The sequence below is a fragment of the Pezoporus wallicus genome, unplaced genomic scaffold (assembly GCF_028554395.1).
Source record: "Pezoporus wallicus isolate ANWC-B61680 ecotype Strahan unplaced genomic scaffold, APGP_CSIRO_Pwel_v1 contig_13954, whole genome shotgun sequence".
Lineage (NCBI taxonomy): Eukaryota > Metazoa > Chordata > Aves > Psittaciformes > Psittacidae > Pezoporus > Pezoporus wallicus.
Window position 1 is genome coordinate 2,715,127 of NW_026638000.1, and position 16,777 is coordinate 2,731,903.

The 16,777-nt window shown below is 44.4% G+C and overlaps 1 protein-coding gene across 2 annotated transcripts in view; it reads right to left on the minus strand.

Annotated features, from left to right (window-relative positions):
* Positions 1-8,077: 8,077 nt before the first annotated feature.
* DOCK1 (dedicator of cytokinesis 1) overlaps positions 8,078-16,777 on the minus strand; it is a 315,270-nt gene continuing 306,570 nt past the window's right edge. For both annotated transcript variants that reach the window (XM_057408682.1, XM_057408683.1), the window contains exon 52: positions 8,078-9,392. In XM_057408682.1, the coding sequence (XP_057264665.1) occupies positions 9,297-9,392 (96 nt within the window). In that variant the 3' untranslated portion in view covers positions 8,078-9,296. The remainder of the gene's footprint in view (positions 9,393-16,777) is intronic.

The window sequence follows — 16,777 nt, forward strand, 5'->3', positions numbered from 1 at the left end:
TTGGGTTTTTTTCAGTGGTACTACAATGGCCTGCGGGAAAGGGAAGCATCCCTGCTGAACCCGGGTAACTGCATTAGGTAACGCTGCCAGGGCTGGGCACAGCTGTGCTCCAAGCAAAAAGCAGTTCTTGGGATGCCTTAGACAGGATTTAGCTGCACTCCCCAATGAAAAGGATGGATGCAGGACATGCTGGCAGCTCCAAAGAGCCAGCATTTCTCCCCTCAACAACCCTCCTATGCACAGCAGTCCCTGCAGGCTGTAAATAAACCCCTTTGCCATAGCAGTGCTCACCCTCTCCAGCCTGCCGGCTCCTCACTTTCAAGCGCACCTCCAAACCCCTCAGCCTGGAGAGGGCCAAAGCCCCACAAGGATGCTTTGCCTGCAAATTCCATTAACAAATTGGGTTTATTTACCAAAACAAGGCAGAAAACTCTGCCAGCTCCTGCTGTATTTTGGCAAGCTTTTTCCTTCCCCACGGTCATGGAGGTTGAGCACCACAGTGCTCATGGCAACTGTGGCTTCAGCTTTAACACACATATCACAGAATCCCAGAATGGTTTGGGTTGGAAGGGACCTTGAAGCTCAGCCAGTTCCAACCCCCTGCCACAGGCAGGGACACCTTCCACTAGAGCAGCTTGCTCCAAGCCCCATCCAACCTGGCTGGATAATAAAGACATAATCATTAACTCAATAAGTCTCTGCAGCCAAGTTGAAAGCAGGCTTGTTCTCAATGATGCCATTACTATTATTATTATTATTATTATTATAGCATTTTCTCATATAAGATGGTTTCCAATAAAGGCAACTTGCAGCGTTATCAACATCAACATCAAGATACAAACCACCAAGAATACAGACTTTAGCTCATCTAGAACTGATTCATCATCCCTCAAAGGTGACTTTTAAACCTAAGCCAAACTTCATTATTGCTTACATTTCATTGTAACTTGGGCATTAGACTGACTTCTTGGAAAACACTGCTGTATTTGAAATAAAATAGAAGTTCTTTTTCTATAGCCTACTGATTCAATCCTGAGTGACTCTTGAATGAAAATTGGTTATTGAGGAAAGCTGGACATGTGCTTTATGATTATCTAAAGACATATTTATAATACTATATTATTATAGTGTACAGGAGGAACAAACCAAGCTTTTATTGCAAGACTTCTCCTTCATTCTACCAACACTTTAGAAAAGCAATTTCATTGCCTTTAGCAGAAGTATTGCATCTGTACCAAGAACAACAATACTGCAGTACAGGAAGGATGTGTGCAAGAGCTATGGGCATGAACTCAGTACTAGCCTTGCAGTTCCCTTATCCTGAGGATGCTTAATGGACACCTTTACACTGATGAAATACTAGGAACATGGTGCCAGGTTTGGCCTGCAGTGATACTTGGTGACTTCAGTGGACCTGCCAGAGCCAAGCTGTAGCTTTGGAGAGGATTTAGCCCTTGGTGTCTCCTTTTTGCTTTTAAAGAGCAGCGGTGCAAATGCTGTGAGAGCAACACCGTGCTTGCCTTTAAACAAAACAGAACTTGGTGTTTGCCAGGTAATTCAGAGCCCTGGCCGAGCTTAAGCCATGATTTCTGCTACTGTCCTTACGCAAACACCACATCCCCACACAGCCTACACTGGAGTAAAGGAAATTACCTTTCCTAAAGCCAGTTTACTGCCACCATGTCGGGAGCCCCATGGAGCAGCTGCAACAAGAGCGAGCACTGGTTTCTCGCCTCATGCAAGTGTCTGAAGTGCCTCTTTCCAAGGATCACTGTGTTTCTACACCTACTCATGTTCCCGAGTGCCTGTCTGGACACTGCACGCAACGTGGAAGGATGGTCCAGCTCAAAAGCATGGTGTAACCTGTCACAAACCTCCACACCAACCATGAGATCCAGGATAAAAGACAGAAATCGACCTATTTAAAAAAATAAATCTTCTATTTCTAGAGGTTTTTTCCTATTATTTCCCTCTGAGGAGCAAGTCAGAATCATAGAATCATAGAATCATTAGGGTTGGAAAGGACCTTAAGATCATCCAGTTCCAACCCCCAAATTATTAATAACGTGCTGCAGAGAACAATGACAATGAATGTATTTGCCAACTGTACATTGGAATAAACTCATGGAAAGAAGGGTATAACCAGTAGACAGTATTGAGAGCCAGATCTCAACATGATTGTAAAGCTATCTCAAGAAAGGCCTCCTGTAACACTAGTAGGTAGTAGATAACTAGCTCATCTTTTGGAAGAAAGCATCTTTCTTTTGAATGTTTGGAATTTATGGTTGATTTGCACTTTTTTCTCTGACAGGTTTTGAGCACGTGGATGAAAATGCAGGAAAATAAGTAGAACTATCAGAGAAACAATGACTAAGTACAGCTTAAGGGAACTTCCAGCACCCTGCGATGGTGGGGTTCTCTTACTGCAAGAACACACCTCCCAAACCAACGTTCATAATGTTAAATATTAACAATCTTAAACTGCATAATTCATGCTAATTTGGGAAGCCTTTTGCCTAAACTGAAGCTCATGGGGTTGTTTTACTTCCCAAACTGTTACAATCCTACATTAGCCACTTGCCGTTCAACACAGCATATGTGTCAAACAGCTCTACAAGGTACCCGGGTATCTATTCATTTCCACAAGCTGCTTAATATTCTGCTAAGTCCTTTTTTCCTTAGTCAAGATGGGTTTTGTAGTTCATTTCCTCAGCTCTCCACTGCCGGTGCAGTGATCCATCATTACTCGTAGGAATGATGGAGGAAGAAAACTCAATTTAAATCTGGATTACAGTGCTGAGGAAATGTAAGTACAGCCATAGGAAAAGCAGGCCAGAGAATACATACAAAACTTGGAAGAACAGCCAACAGGAGCACGCACACACAAAATGCCTTATCTATAGGAAAACAGTGTCATGTTTGGTTTTGTCTGTGCTTTCTCTTTGTGAAGGTCTCCCTCAAATGTCGAGGACCCCTCTGATGTGAACTGGCAGAAGGCCACAGTTTTCAATAACAGCAGAACCAGCATCTTTTCAAGCATCTGTTACGGTCTGGAAAAGGGTGAGAGGGCAAAAATACTTATTCTTGGTTATAATGAGGACAAATACAGGCTCCAAGGCTTTTTACATGAGGTGAGTCACATACTGGGCACTGCTCATAGCGAGAACACTTCTGTCGTGAGAGACAAAGCACAAGGCAGCACAGGCTGCCTTTGGGGACCAAGCAAACGCCTTTCCAGAGGTGATTTTGAAGGAATCATTTCAGAAACAAGAAGACTCAAACACCAATTTGGTTTCTTGCACTTTAAGGGAGAAAAAACATCTGAATAATGGAAATGGAAGTGTCTACCAAGGACGTTAAATACCAGCAAAACACATTGATATGGGCAGTTAATATGCTATGGCCAACGTTCCTCTGTTTAGTTCCCCAGATCTGCAAGAGTCTGGGCTGCAAACACACAAGTTCAACAGCATCAGAGCCAAACTGTGCAATGAGGAGCTGAGTGAATGGCCAAATCAATGTGGATTCAACCCCAAAATAGCAGCATTTCACATCCATAAAATCTCTGCAAGGTTGGGATGGCAGGCAGGGAGTCTGGGTAGCAATGAATCTGAGATGGTCAGCTTGGATTCTGCAACCCATACATCAACATGTAGCTGTAACAGGACAGTGTTAGGGAATAGTAAGTGCTTGTCTAACACAACATGAGATTGAATGGAGTCACCATCCCAACTCAGCCTCATTAAGGAGGTCAGTACACGTCCTTCAACGCACTGCTCCAGGGCTAGCTAGGTTAGATGTGAAATGAGTTATTTAATCCAACAGCTTTGTGTTAAAGTGCTAGAATACAATACCATACACACTGGAAATGATAAAAATTAAGTGTCATTTGATAGAGAAACCTAATTTACAGTAATTATTCATGTCTGCAGAATACATATGACAAAACCAAGGGAAATTATAAATCCTATAAATAGCCTCACTGGAGAACAGCTGGTTATACCCCATACAATAACCAAGCATTTATACCCATCCACACGCTTCTGCATCACCAAGAAGATGGCAATTGCAAGCTTGAAATTCAGTTTAGATCCATGAAAAGTACAAAAGGAGAATGAGAGGAAATGGAAATGTCAGAGCAGCTGGACCCCACGCTTTCCATTACTGTGTTAATGCTGGAAGCTGAGGCTAAAGGAAAACCCTGAATTTCAGTGTTCACCATCACTCAAATGCTCAGTGTTGTTTTCATGACCATATTCTACACGTGCTACAATTTATTGCTGCATCCCAAGGTAAAGGTGCAGATGCAAACTGGAAAACACATCACTCAGTTTGTGCAGAGGGATGCGGGCAAATATAGCCTGGCCCTGACCTGGCAGCAGCTTGGCACTGAGTGGGAATGAAGCTTGGCCACCTTTACCACCCATCCTCCTGGAAGATCTGTTCCAGCACCGGAATCAGTAACAGCCCAGTAAAAACAATTTCTGCTTTCCCTTCCTCTCCCTTCAGCTTGGGGATAAAATACTTTGGTCTCAGAATCAAAGGATCGTATAGGCTGGAAAAGACCTTTATGATCATCGAGTCCAACCGTTAACCCAGCACTGCCAAGTCCAGCACTAAACCATGTCCCTAAGCGTCGCATCTACATGGCTTTTAAACACCTCCAGGGATGGTGACTCCATCACTACCCTGAGCAGCCTGTGCCAGTGCTTGACATCTTCTTCCAAACACATACAGAAACACTGAAAAGCCCAATACAGAATGGTAATTGCTGAATCAGAAGAAGATGCTCCTGCTACACCAGCATCATGGAATGGTTTGGGTTGAAGGGACCTTAAAGCTCACCCAGTTCCAACCCCTGCCACGGGCAGGGACCCCTTCCACTCGAGCAGCTTGCTCCAAGCCCCTCTGTCCAACCTGGCCTTGAACACTGCCAGGGATGGCGCAGCCACAGCTTCTCTGGGCACCCTGTGCCAGCGCCTCAGCACCCTCACAGGGAAGAGCTTCTGCCTAAGAGCTCATCTCAGTCTCCCCTCGGGCAGGTTAAAGCCATTCCCCTTGGCCTGTCCCTACAGGCCCTTGTCCACAGCCCCTCTCCAGCTTTCTTGGAGCCCCTTTAGGCACTGGAGCTGCTCTAAAGCCCCACCAGATCCTTCTATTTTGTGCTAAGACTGGTCTGCGTATATTTAAACGTCAAACCAGTTGTAACCTCTGTAAGGAGTTTTCCTGCTTATCTCACGCAGTTGTGTCAAATATGTACTCAAAATATGACCAGTTTATCAAAAAAAACATTTACTAAAAATAGGTAATTGTGAATATTCATTACAGGAAAATTGGCATCAGCAATACTACACTGAGCTCCTGACACAGAATGGTACCTAAAGTTCACAAGAATTGATAGGTAAGGTGACATGAAGCAAGAGGTGGACCCTTCAACTAGTCAATGAGATATTTTACATTAAAAATCATAGAATCACAGAATAGTTAGGGTTGGAAAGGACCTAACATCATCCAGTTCCAACCCCCTGCCATGGGCAGGGACACCTCACACTGAACCATGGCACCCAAGGCCTCGTCCAACCTGGTCTTGAACACTGCCAGGGATGGAGCATTCACAACTTCCCTGGGCAACCCATTCCAGTGCCTCACCACCCTAACAGGAAAGAATTTCCTCCTTATATCCAAAATGTGTGTTTAAATGTCTGTGCATGTACACACGTGTGCACACTCACGTTAATCTACTCACACAACATATAAATGCACTGCAAACCTGTTATCATTTTTCTCTGTAAAGTCACCTATCAGACATCCATGGTCAAGACAAATACCTTTGTGAAGACAAAACTGAACTGAAAATCATTTTTCCACTCAGAATTCATGATATCACCAGAGACATCTCAGTAATCATAAATGTCAATTACAGACACTGGCTTAAGAACTGACCTTTGCATTGAGCCTCCCCCTGAAAAGAAATGTGATTAGAAAACAAACAATTGCTGCCCAACAAATCTTTGTGGCTTTGCACAGGACTGATGGGAATTGATGTGTTCCATTGCTCTCAAACTGGAGTGAAGGGATGGCTTCTGGGGGAAGGTTAATCCCTGAACTTGTCTTACATAGTGAAAACCTGGCCCATCTGGATCCTTGTAATGCCTGGGACAAGGTCTACTAAGGAAGACATGGAGGGGTCACCTATCCTAGCAGATTTCCTCCTGTAGCAGAAATATTGATGTGAATGAAGTCCGAATGGGGACCTTTGGGTAGGGAGGTACCAGGAATGCTGGCAGGACAAAGCCGTGGCAGCTGGACCTGGTCATCCCAATCCCACCATACTCACAGGCAACTGTTCAAGGCATTGAGGTGGAGAAAGCAAAAGATTCATTGATGCCATTAAGGGATGATGGTGGGAAGAGGAAGAGTAGAACTGGAGCTGTTCAGCATCCTCACCTGGCAGGGAACAACAGACACTGAATACATCAAGCGCTGCTAATGACTTCCCATAGAAATAGGACAGACTAAAGAGACACAAGATCACCCCCAAGTCCCAAAGGGAACCAAGGGCACATCCAAGAGCAAGCACATGTTCACCAACCTGCGCAGCAGAGGAGATGGGATGTGGGCTTCACAGCAGGCACTTCTTGTTCTCCTGTCCCAGCAGCAACCGCAGACCCATCACATGGACACACGTGTCTGGACCCTTGTGAGGATGTCAGCATGACAAAGTGTGAGTGATACCGCTTTGGTTAAAATCAAATTACCTTCTTTTAATGTGTTGCCTCTTGTGCTTGGCTTTGCAACAAACTGTCACAAGAAACCCATATTGCATTGGGATGCTCTTGTACAGAACTCTTTGGAGTACAAAGGAAGAGAGCACACAACAGGAAAATTAACAGCCTTCGCAGGTTTGTTCACTGCTTAGAGACTGTAACTGCATTCGTTTCTGGATTTGCTTAAGTGTGTTTTTACAGCACTTTGAGGAGGGCAATGATTCGTTCCGGCTGGGTTTCCTACGAGTTACAGCCTAGAAGCTGTTAGATTGTAAAAACGGTGACAATTTGGGTCTGGATGTGAATCTAAAAGTGATTTTCAATTCCCAGTCTCAGCTTGCATATCCGTAAAACACACGCACAGATGAGATTTAGAGGTTGTACTGCAAGGCCATCTGAAAGCACAGCCCTTGCTTGAGGAGTCTCGCAGGGCCGAGTTATAACACTTGCATGAGCACAGGCGTTTGCTAAGGACGTGTGAAAACAAACACATTATCAGCAATACGTTTACAAGCAGGCAGTTAAAGGTCCATGTGAAAGCCTCTTCCCATCCTTTAGAAAGTAAATGGAACAGAAAAGAGGAAAACTCACCAGCATCCCTGTGTGATCTCCTGCGCAGGAGCATGAGCGGTCTCTGAAGCAACGTCCAATTAAAGACTTAAAGTTGTAATACATTACTGATTGTCTGCAGAAAGAATATCTGATTGACTATAGCTAAGGAGCCTTCCCAGCTTGTTCCTCTTAACAGAGATTATACTAATAACCAAACAAATAGGGAAGTGTAGGACAATAACAGTGAATTCTCAGACGCTCTCATAGCTGATGTTATCTCACGCTGCAAGAAGTGTGTTTGTTTGATCCAAATGGTCAAGGCAAAATTACAAGACTGTAACTGACCATTCGAGCCCCTTTTTATGGGCAGGGCAATCTTTCTGCCTTCGTGACAACAGCGTTGTTTAACTGCTGTGTAAGTCCTGCTTCTGCCAGCTACCTGCATCGTGTAGCAGCTACTCGAGGTAGAAAATATTACCTAAAACTCATCTGTTTTCTGAAGAGTTCAGCCAAAACTTAATAACTTAAAGATAAGTAAGCTGGCATTATGAATATTGACCAAGATGGATGCTTCTAGTGCTGATGATGTGTGTTTTCTATCAGTACTCCGCAGGCAGGAACAAGCATACCAGTACGATGAAAGACTTCAGCTTTATCATGGGCTCCCTCAAAACTGCTCAGGAAAAACCAGAGAGTAAGTGTATGTGTAGTGAGGATCATAAAACCCAAGGGAATGGATTTCTTAGACAAGTTTTCAAAATAGTATTTTATTTTTTTGAGTCAGTGGTATATTTAAAAACAATCTAACGTAAGAGTAAAAAGATTGCAGATAGTAAAAAAACAAAGGTGTGATGACAGTAAAAAACGCTAGAGTACAAAGTTAGTTTCTTTCCTCCCTCCCAACACCCCATCCCATCATTGTCCAATATTTCTCAGAGCTTAATATCTGGAAAAAAAAAAAAAAAAAACCTTTTTTTTTTTTTTACACTTTCAGCCATTAGGGAATTAAAAATAGGTGAGGCCTTCTTTGCAGGTACATTAATTCATTATTACATGAAAAGCAGGCACCATAAAAATTAAAACATTCTAAAAACCATCATATATACAAATGCTGTACAGAATGATGGCACAAGGACAAAGTGATTCCATTCAGTTCATCCTAATCCACATGAAATATTACACATTACAGAAGAAAAAAAAAAGCTCTTCCCGTTCCTGTACTCACCTGCTAGGTTTGGAATGACCAGGAGTCTCCTATCTGCCTACTCTGGTTCTCTTCCTATGTGCCTGTCAGGAGCTAAAGGGCTTCCTGGATTTACTCATTGACCAAGCCCCAGGAGGAGGGCCAACTGAATGAGAATGAAAATGACTGATCACCAATGACTCATTTTACAATCCCCATTAGCAATCACTTTATTGGTGACTAAAGAGAAGGCACGTGCCTGATTTTCAGCCCCGGGCACAACCGTTATTTGGGGATATCCCATGGCAGCTTCTCCTTCCTGGGAAGACTACTCCAACGTGCACTGAATTCAATGTGAATATCATCATCGATTCCTATATACACCGAGATTAGGTACAAAATACTCAGCTCATTTTAAACTCCACAGCTACCTAAGCGCTTTAGAGACAAAATATTCAGCTCGCATTTGAATCCCCACAGCTACCTATGTGCCTGAAGTTATTCAGGAGAAGCAGGGAGCAGGTTTAGGAAGAGGGGCCTGTCAGTTGATAAAAGCCTCCCAGTCTCAAGTAGGAAACCAGATTTCTTTCAAGTCATGGGAGGGAATAACCCCAGAAAGAGGGGAGATGTAGTGTTGTTTCCGACACGAATGGGTTTCTTACGGAGTTAGAGTCATTGCACGAAGTGTTAGATACTGCACGCCTGAATGAGGTAAACGTTATATACCATAAAATACTTAGGGAAATGAATTGTTACAGCTTTATCTTTGGAAATAAAACCACCCGCTTCCTTCTTCACTGGACAATCCCAGAGTCAACCGACGTTTGCTTCCGAGTTGTCTTTGGAGGAGGAGGTGGGGGAGTCTTGCTGGGGAGCGGAGGTGGCAAGTGCTGGAAGAAACCAATTTTGACAGAGCATGTTAGCAATGAATGGATCTCTGAAACGGTTCCTGTTCCATATATAACAGTGAGAGACAGCAGGGGAGCCCGCAGCCCTCTCCCTCCTGAAAGCTTCTCTGCAGAAATTGCTACTACAAGTAGGGAATGCTCTTGGCCATTAGCTTAAAATGGAATTTTGACTTCAGACAATGGAAAGAATCTCTTCAGGGTTTATGATGAATTAGCTTAGTATATCAGGAAAAATCTTTTGAAAGCACTGGAGAAGTTTATAATTCCCCGCTTTATATCATGATAAGATATTGATTTCTTGGTCTGTATCGACTGCCCTCAGCCTCTGTGCACTACAAAGCTTAAAAGCCAAGTTGAAGCCACAGCATCGCTGCTTTTCCATTCTTTTTGTGTTTTGCAAGTTCACAACCCAAATAATTAAACAAAAAAATAAAAGGAAACCATTTAAAGAGATAAGTAACTTGAAATTTACTGTTACACGTTCAGTTATAATTAAAATATTCAAAACAGAAATCCAGGCTGTTCAAACACACATATTTTAAATCACTTCATATATCACACAGCAGAACAAGTGCACCCTTGCTTAGATTCCCCGGCTAATTGGACAAATTAAAGAAGTCATTATGAAAATTAAGACTTTTTTCATAATGTTCAACCATATCTATGATAAAATCTGTTTCAGAAAGAGCTTTAGAACACTGCAGTTCACTCATACACTTTGCAGTCTGGTTTTCCATGGCATTTTGGCTATGCAGGCAGTACAGTTTTCCCATCATGAGGCTGTACCGCAGTGTCACAGCTCAGAAATGCTACTCTGGGTTTGCTTTTTCTTATCATTCTTTCCCTGCTCAGCCAGCCTTTTGTTTCCTCCAAGTATAAGGTTCTTTTTCATTTCCACTTGTTCATGTCTCAGCGCACCCATCCCAGTTTACCCACTCCATACTGAACCACTGGCTCGTGCATAACGCTTCAAACCCTACACCACACACTGACCCTGCCAAATTTCCTTGATCACCACTACAAGAACAGCCTAAACATTTAAAATGCATGCATATGTTACACTGCATATACTACGTGGACAAAATAACTGATGAGTTCTCAGTCGCAGCAAGAAACTGGTGTACAAGCAACTGATGAACTGTGTGAAAGTGTAAAACCCAAACCTGCTCCTTTTAAAAGATATCCAAAGGTGGTAGCCAAAAAGAAAAGTGGGGCAGAAGAAGCACGAGAGCCTCCTAATGCTCCTGCAGTGCAGTGGCCAGGAGTCTTCAGAGATGTGTAAGAATAGATGGAAAAAGTATCTTTAAGGTAACTGTCGTGGTTTAAACCCAGCCGGTAATCCAGAACCACGGAGCCACTTCCTCAGTCCCCCCCTTTCCTTCCCCTGCTCCCAGAGGGATGGGGAGGAGAATGGAAAGAATGTAACTCCCATGGGTTGAGATAAGAGCAGTCCAGTAACTAAGGTATAACACAAATCACTGCTGCTACCACCAATGATAACAATGATAAGGGAAATAACAAGGGAAGAGAATACAACCGCTCACCACCCACCAACCGATACCCAGCCCGACTGAGCAGTGATCCAACCCTGCTGGGTAACTGCCCCCAGTTTATATACTGGGCATGACGTGCTGTGGTATGGAATGCCTCTTTGGTCAGTTTGGGTCAGGTGTCCTGTCTCTGCTTCCTCTCGGCTTCCCCTCCTCCCTGGCAGAGCATGAGGCTCACAAAGTCCTTGCTCATAGTAAACATCACTGAGCAGCAACTGAAAACACTGGTGTTATCAGTGCTGTTCCCAGGCTTGAAAGTCAAAAGCACAACCCTGAACCAACCACTAAGAAGGAGAAAAATGACTGCTACTGCTGAACCAGGACAGTAACTCACTGCCCTCTTCAAAGCAGGTTTTAAGACATAAATCCAGAGTTCTTACGAGATAGCTTTACTAATCACAGACTCGACAGAAAGGTAAGACTGCATACTGCAGAGCCAGGAAGGCTGGATTTTGCCTGGAATATTTTCCTGTGTCCTACCCGGAAAGATACTTTCCAACCTGTTTCACAGCTTCCCTCCTTCCTCCTGGTTCTCCCCTATGGCAAACAAACAGGGATCCCAAACTATCATCAAGTAAGCTATGCCCTAAACCTGTCTCTCCATGTTGTGAACATCTTCCACTCTCCAGTTCCTCTGCCTCTCCACCACCAACGGAGCAACATACGTACTCTCACCTTTCTCCTTGGGTACAACATGCTATCCCAGTTAGCAACTCAAATCAATTGGCTTTAAGCTGCTACTGAATGAGAATCTCTGCACCAAGCGCATGGCACTGGAGACCGGGTGTGCCTGCCTGGAAAGTGGCATTCCCCTGTCTACCCAGGGAAGCCTCCTGCCTAATGGGCAATGAAGACTTTCGTGTTCACAGTCCAGTTAAAGTTTACCCTTGCTCTTTGGAGGAAGCAACCAGGTTATTAGAACACTGGAGACTCGAAAGCATGATGCTTGAGCAGCATTCATCGATGTGTAAGCAGCATTCATCTCCCAGAGCACGCTCAATCTGTGCACTATTTATTCATAGAATCACAGAGTGGTTTGGGTGGGAAGGGACCTTAAAGCTCATCCAGTTCCAACCCCTGCCACAGGCAGGGACACCTTCCACTAAAGCAGGTTGCTCAGCTGGACACAGTGACCCCTGAGTCAGGAAACTAAGTCAACAACTAATACGAAAAGCAGATAAAATAAGAATTTCATTTTCCTAACTGCAAACCTGAAGGTTTTGTTAATTAAGAAGCCACTGCTATTCTGCCTCTTAAGTAGTACAGTCAGAACCATTAACTATTTCCTCTACCTGACCAAATACTTGTCTTAACCTTTTCAAGGCCAGGTTGGACAGAGCCTTGGGTGCTATGGTCTAGTGTGAGGCGTCCCTGCCTGTGGCAGGGGGGTTGGAACTGGATGATCTTAAGCTCCTTTCCAACCCAAAACCATTCTATGATTCTATGATAACCTGGCATGTTGAGGTAGCGGAATCCCTACTAAAGCACCTAAATAAGAGCTGGACTGTCGATTACTCAGCTTTACACATTCAATGATGAACTGCAGATTGCAAAATCAAACTGCTTAGTTACAGCCAGGTACCCAAGCAGGGGCTCTGGGCAACCTTTGGGAAATGCTGGTGGTCCTCAGCACATCAGTGTGCAACGTGCCAGAACTCCTTCCAGGGATGACATTAATTCCATAACTAAATAAATGAGGTTTATTAGTTACAAATTCATGACAAAACATCAAACTTTCCTCAGTGCTCTACTCTCAGACGACATCTTTAACTTCCTATTTATCACCAGAAAAAAAGTAACTCTGCTGAAAGCCTCATTTATGAAAATCCATTTTGAATTTAAAAAATAGTATATTGGCAATAATTCTCAATTCAATCAGATCAAAGGCATTCCTCAAACAAATGAGCCTCTCATATTGATCAGAGAACAATCAAATTACCCCTGAAGACCTGCTTCTGAAGAAAAGCTACAATGCAAATACAATGAGAATAAGCTAAATATATATGCTATAAATAACAAGCACAAAACCTACCAGGGCTTAGATTCTGCAAGGAAATTAGGCAGAAAGAAAGAGCAGAGAGAGGTAGATAATTATTATAATTGAATTTACAATTTCCATTAGAAAGTTGGATAAATTTAGTACATGTTCATTTATATAACAAGCTACCAATGAATATATCAAGTAGGATGGGTAATGCTCATTGGGGCAACATTAATTGAGAAATTTGCATGACAAAATGTGTCAACGTGGACCTGGTGCCACTCCAGAGCCAGCCATCACTCCCATTGCTCCCTTTTATCCCAGCAAAGGGAGAAGTTCAAGCACAGTTTTTCTCTCCCTTTAACAGAATACTGAGAAAATCATTATTACGCTGATGAAGTTCATTTTTGCTACTCTTCCCCTTATTAAACTTTGAAATACAAATCAGAGTTTCCCTCAGTGTCACATTAATGAACAACTGCGTTAGAATCAGGTTAGGAAAGGACCTTTTTTTGTTGGTCCACAGCCTTTTTCTTCGGTCCAAGGACCACGAACTTTGCAGGGTTCATGTTTGTATTTCAATGGTTAACTGTGAACCCACCATATCTCAAAGCATGCATTTACTTTGTGACAAAAGGCTAGAGACTGGTTCACATTCAAACCTATTTTGGGCAGAATCCTTGAGTCACGGGTACCTCAGGGGAAGCAGAAACCTTATGTAAAAGGCACATCTGCAACACAGAAGCAATCTGTTCCTTCTGCTTCAAACATGAAATTGCTCCCATTTGTTTGGTTTTCTTTTCCCTGATGCAGGAAAAGAATCAGGTTTAAAGAACATTTGTCTCCATTCTCTTACAGATACAAACTGCACTACACCACACACGCTCAGGATGCCCCAGAAATCAATTAAAGAAGATGAAAAATGCATGGTTTTCCTATCCTGTGACGAAGCAAAGTAAGAAATGAGAATGTTTTTCGTTTCCTATCAGAAAATACTATTGAAAACCATCACCACCACCAAAAATCAGCCAAGATTTGATTCCCCCAAATGCTCCTTGGGGCACTGCAAGAGATTTCTTCCCGGGTAACTATTTTTGTTTGAAACGAAATGGTCATCAACATGTCAAGCTATAGAGATCCAATCGAAAGCACTTTAGTTGGAAGGATTAACAGATCTAATTAGGTCAGCAGCAGTAGAAATGAGATGTAAATAGGCTGTCAAGTACACGGGGCTGTGTAAATGCTTTCACATCCTGAGCTCTGAGTTGTTCCTTCTCACTTACACCGTTGTTTTTAGTATGGGGATGAGACACCTGACAAGCAGCAACTTGCTTATTTAATACCTGCAATGAAAAGTAACCCATAGTGTGAAGTCATGTCCGAACAGCACTCCCGTTCTGAAGCAGCAATAATGTGCCAGCAGAGAGAATCAGCCCAAATCCCCGAATTTGAACCAAATTATCAACAGTTGAAGCTAACTGGCTGTTTGACCCAGGGAGCAAAATTGGATGGAAAATACTAGAGGAAACCAATGGAAAATGACTGTTTAAACTCTGCTGCCATTCTTCATCTATGAGAGTTTCATCTGAATATGCATCGTGGCCATCAGCTGCCCTTGCTGAGTGTGCTTCGATAAGAGAAGGTAACGTGGGTGAAGAAGAAGCTCCCCATGACCCGGCTTCAGTGTGCTCTCGAGCCCAGAACCCCCCCGTGTGCTGGGCTGCACTCCCAGAGCATGAGCAGCAGCTCAGGGAGGGGATCCTGCCCCTCTGCTGTGCTCTGGGGAGACCCCCCTGCAGTCCTGGTCCAGCTCTGGGGCAGCAGCACAAGAGGGACGTGGAGCTGTTGGAGCGAAGCCAGAGGAGGCCATGGAGATGCTGCGAGGGCTGGAGCAGCTCTGCTCTGGAGCCAGGCTGAGAGAGCTGGGCTGGGGCAGCCTGGAGAAGAGAAGGCTCCTGAAGGGGAGACCTGAGAGCAGCTCCAGTGCCTGAAGGGGCTGCAGGAAAGCTGGAGAGGGGCTTGGGACAAGGGATGTAGGGACAGGCCAAGGGGAATGGCTTTAACCTGCCCGAGGGGAGACTGAGATGAGCTCTTAGGCAGAAGCTCTTCCCTGTGAGGGTGCTGAGGCACTGGCACAGGGTGCCCAGAGAAGCTGTGGCTGCCCCATCCCTGGCAGTGTTCAAGGGCAGGTTGGACAGAGGGGCTTGGAGCAAGCTGCTCAAGTGGAAGGGGTCCCTGCCCGTGGCAGGGGTTGGAACTGGGTGAGCTTTAAGGTCCCTTCCAGTACAAACCAGTCTGTGACTCTATGATTTTTCCCTTCGTTCTCTTTGGCAGGACCCTGGCTGGGGGATCAGTGGGACATTCCCTGGAGGGACGTTCCGATGGGGCTGACGGCAGCAGATGAGGGAGGAGAGCTTGCCCTAGCAGAGACCTCCCCTTACAAGGGGAGTACCTTGCTCCTGGTGCCTGCCATCTGTGTTAAACCACAGCTAATGCCATTTTCCCTGTGTTGAACCACATTCCTGCATGAGGAGGCTATTAGTATTTGAGACCGCGCTGGCTAACCCGATTTGCAAAAGCACTGCCTTCCTGCTCTGGCTCGTACAGAAACAGACCTCCAGGGCTATGAGCAATACCCTCAGAATTAGGTTTCCACTCCAGGCTCAGACTGTATTTCTCACTGAAGGCCTGGGTCCTGCGAGAGCAATAAAGAAATGGATTAAGAATCGGGCAGAGCAAACCCCGCAGCCTGATCCCACACTGATCCCACGGCCCCTTCCCAAACAAAATCAAGGGTGCTGCTCAGGGACACAGCGTGGGCTCCATCCCTTTGGGCAGGCAGAAGAAGAACCCATTTTCCCCTCAAATCCCTGTAATAAGCAGTGGCAGCGCATTGATTGTGAGACTTATTAAAAAGTGACTCTGAGCTTTTGAGGCATTCTTTGCTTGGGAGAAAGCTTAACCCACAAAGCCTGGCTGAGGAGGGAAGTGCTAGAGACTGCACTGGAGGAAGGGCTTGCCGTGCTTCCCATGTCCTACAGGCCATAATAACGAAGAGATGGTAAATAAACCCCCAGTTTAGCTTTTTCTTTTGGGCACATTATATACTGCTGTGTATCATGGGAAACCTTTTGGTCTGAGAGCCTGGGTTTGAAAATCCAGAGTATCAGAGAGGAGACATTTCTTTCCATTTGTAAGCAAACGCAGCCCACAAAGTCAACTTCATAATTTAATATAACTGATTATATTAATATAATATTAATGTATATAATTATAGAATTATTTAATCATGGAATAGTTAGGGTTAGAAAGGACCTTAAGATCATCAAGTTCCAACCCCCTGCCATGGGCAGGGACACCTCACACTAAACCATGGCACCCAAGGCTCTGTCCAACCTGGCCTTGAACACCGCCAGGGATGGAGCATTCACAACCTCCCTGGGCAACCCATTCCAGTGCCTCACCACCCTCACAGGAAAGAATTTCCTCCTTAGATCCAATCTAAACTTCCCCTGTTTCAGTTTTAACCCGTTACCCCTTGTCTTATCACTACAGTCCCAAATGAAGAGTCCCTCCCCAGCATCCCTATAGGCCCTCAGGGCTTGGAGCAAGCTGCTCTAGTGGAAGGTGTCCCTGCCCATGGCAGAGGGTTGGAATTGGAGGAGCTTTAAGGTCCCTTCCCAAACCATTCCATGATTCTATGTGCTCCCTGATTTCTCTCTGTCCACATCAGGACAATACATTTGCTGAAGCCTTTAAGATCCCATTTTGCTCAGTGCAGCTAATGTGAGACACAATGATATACGATGGTGTATGCATCATAACACACGAACAGC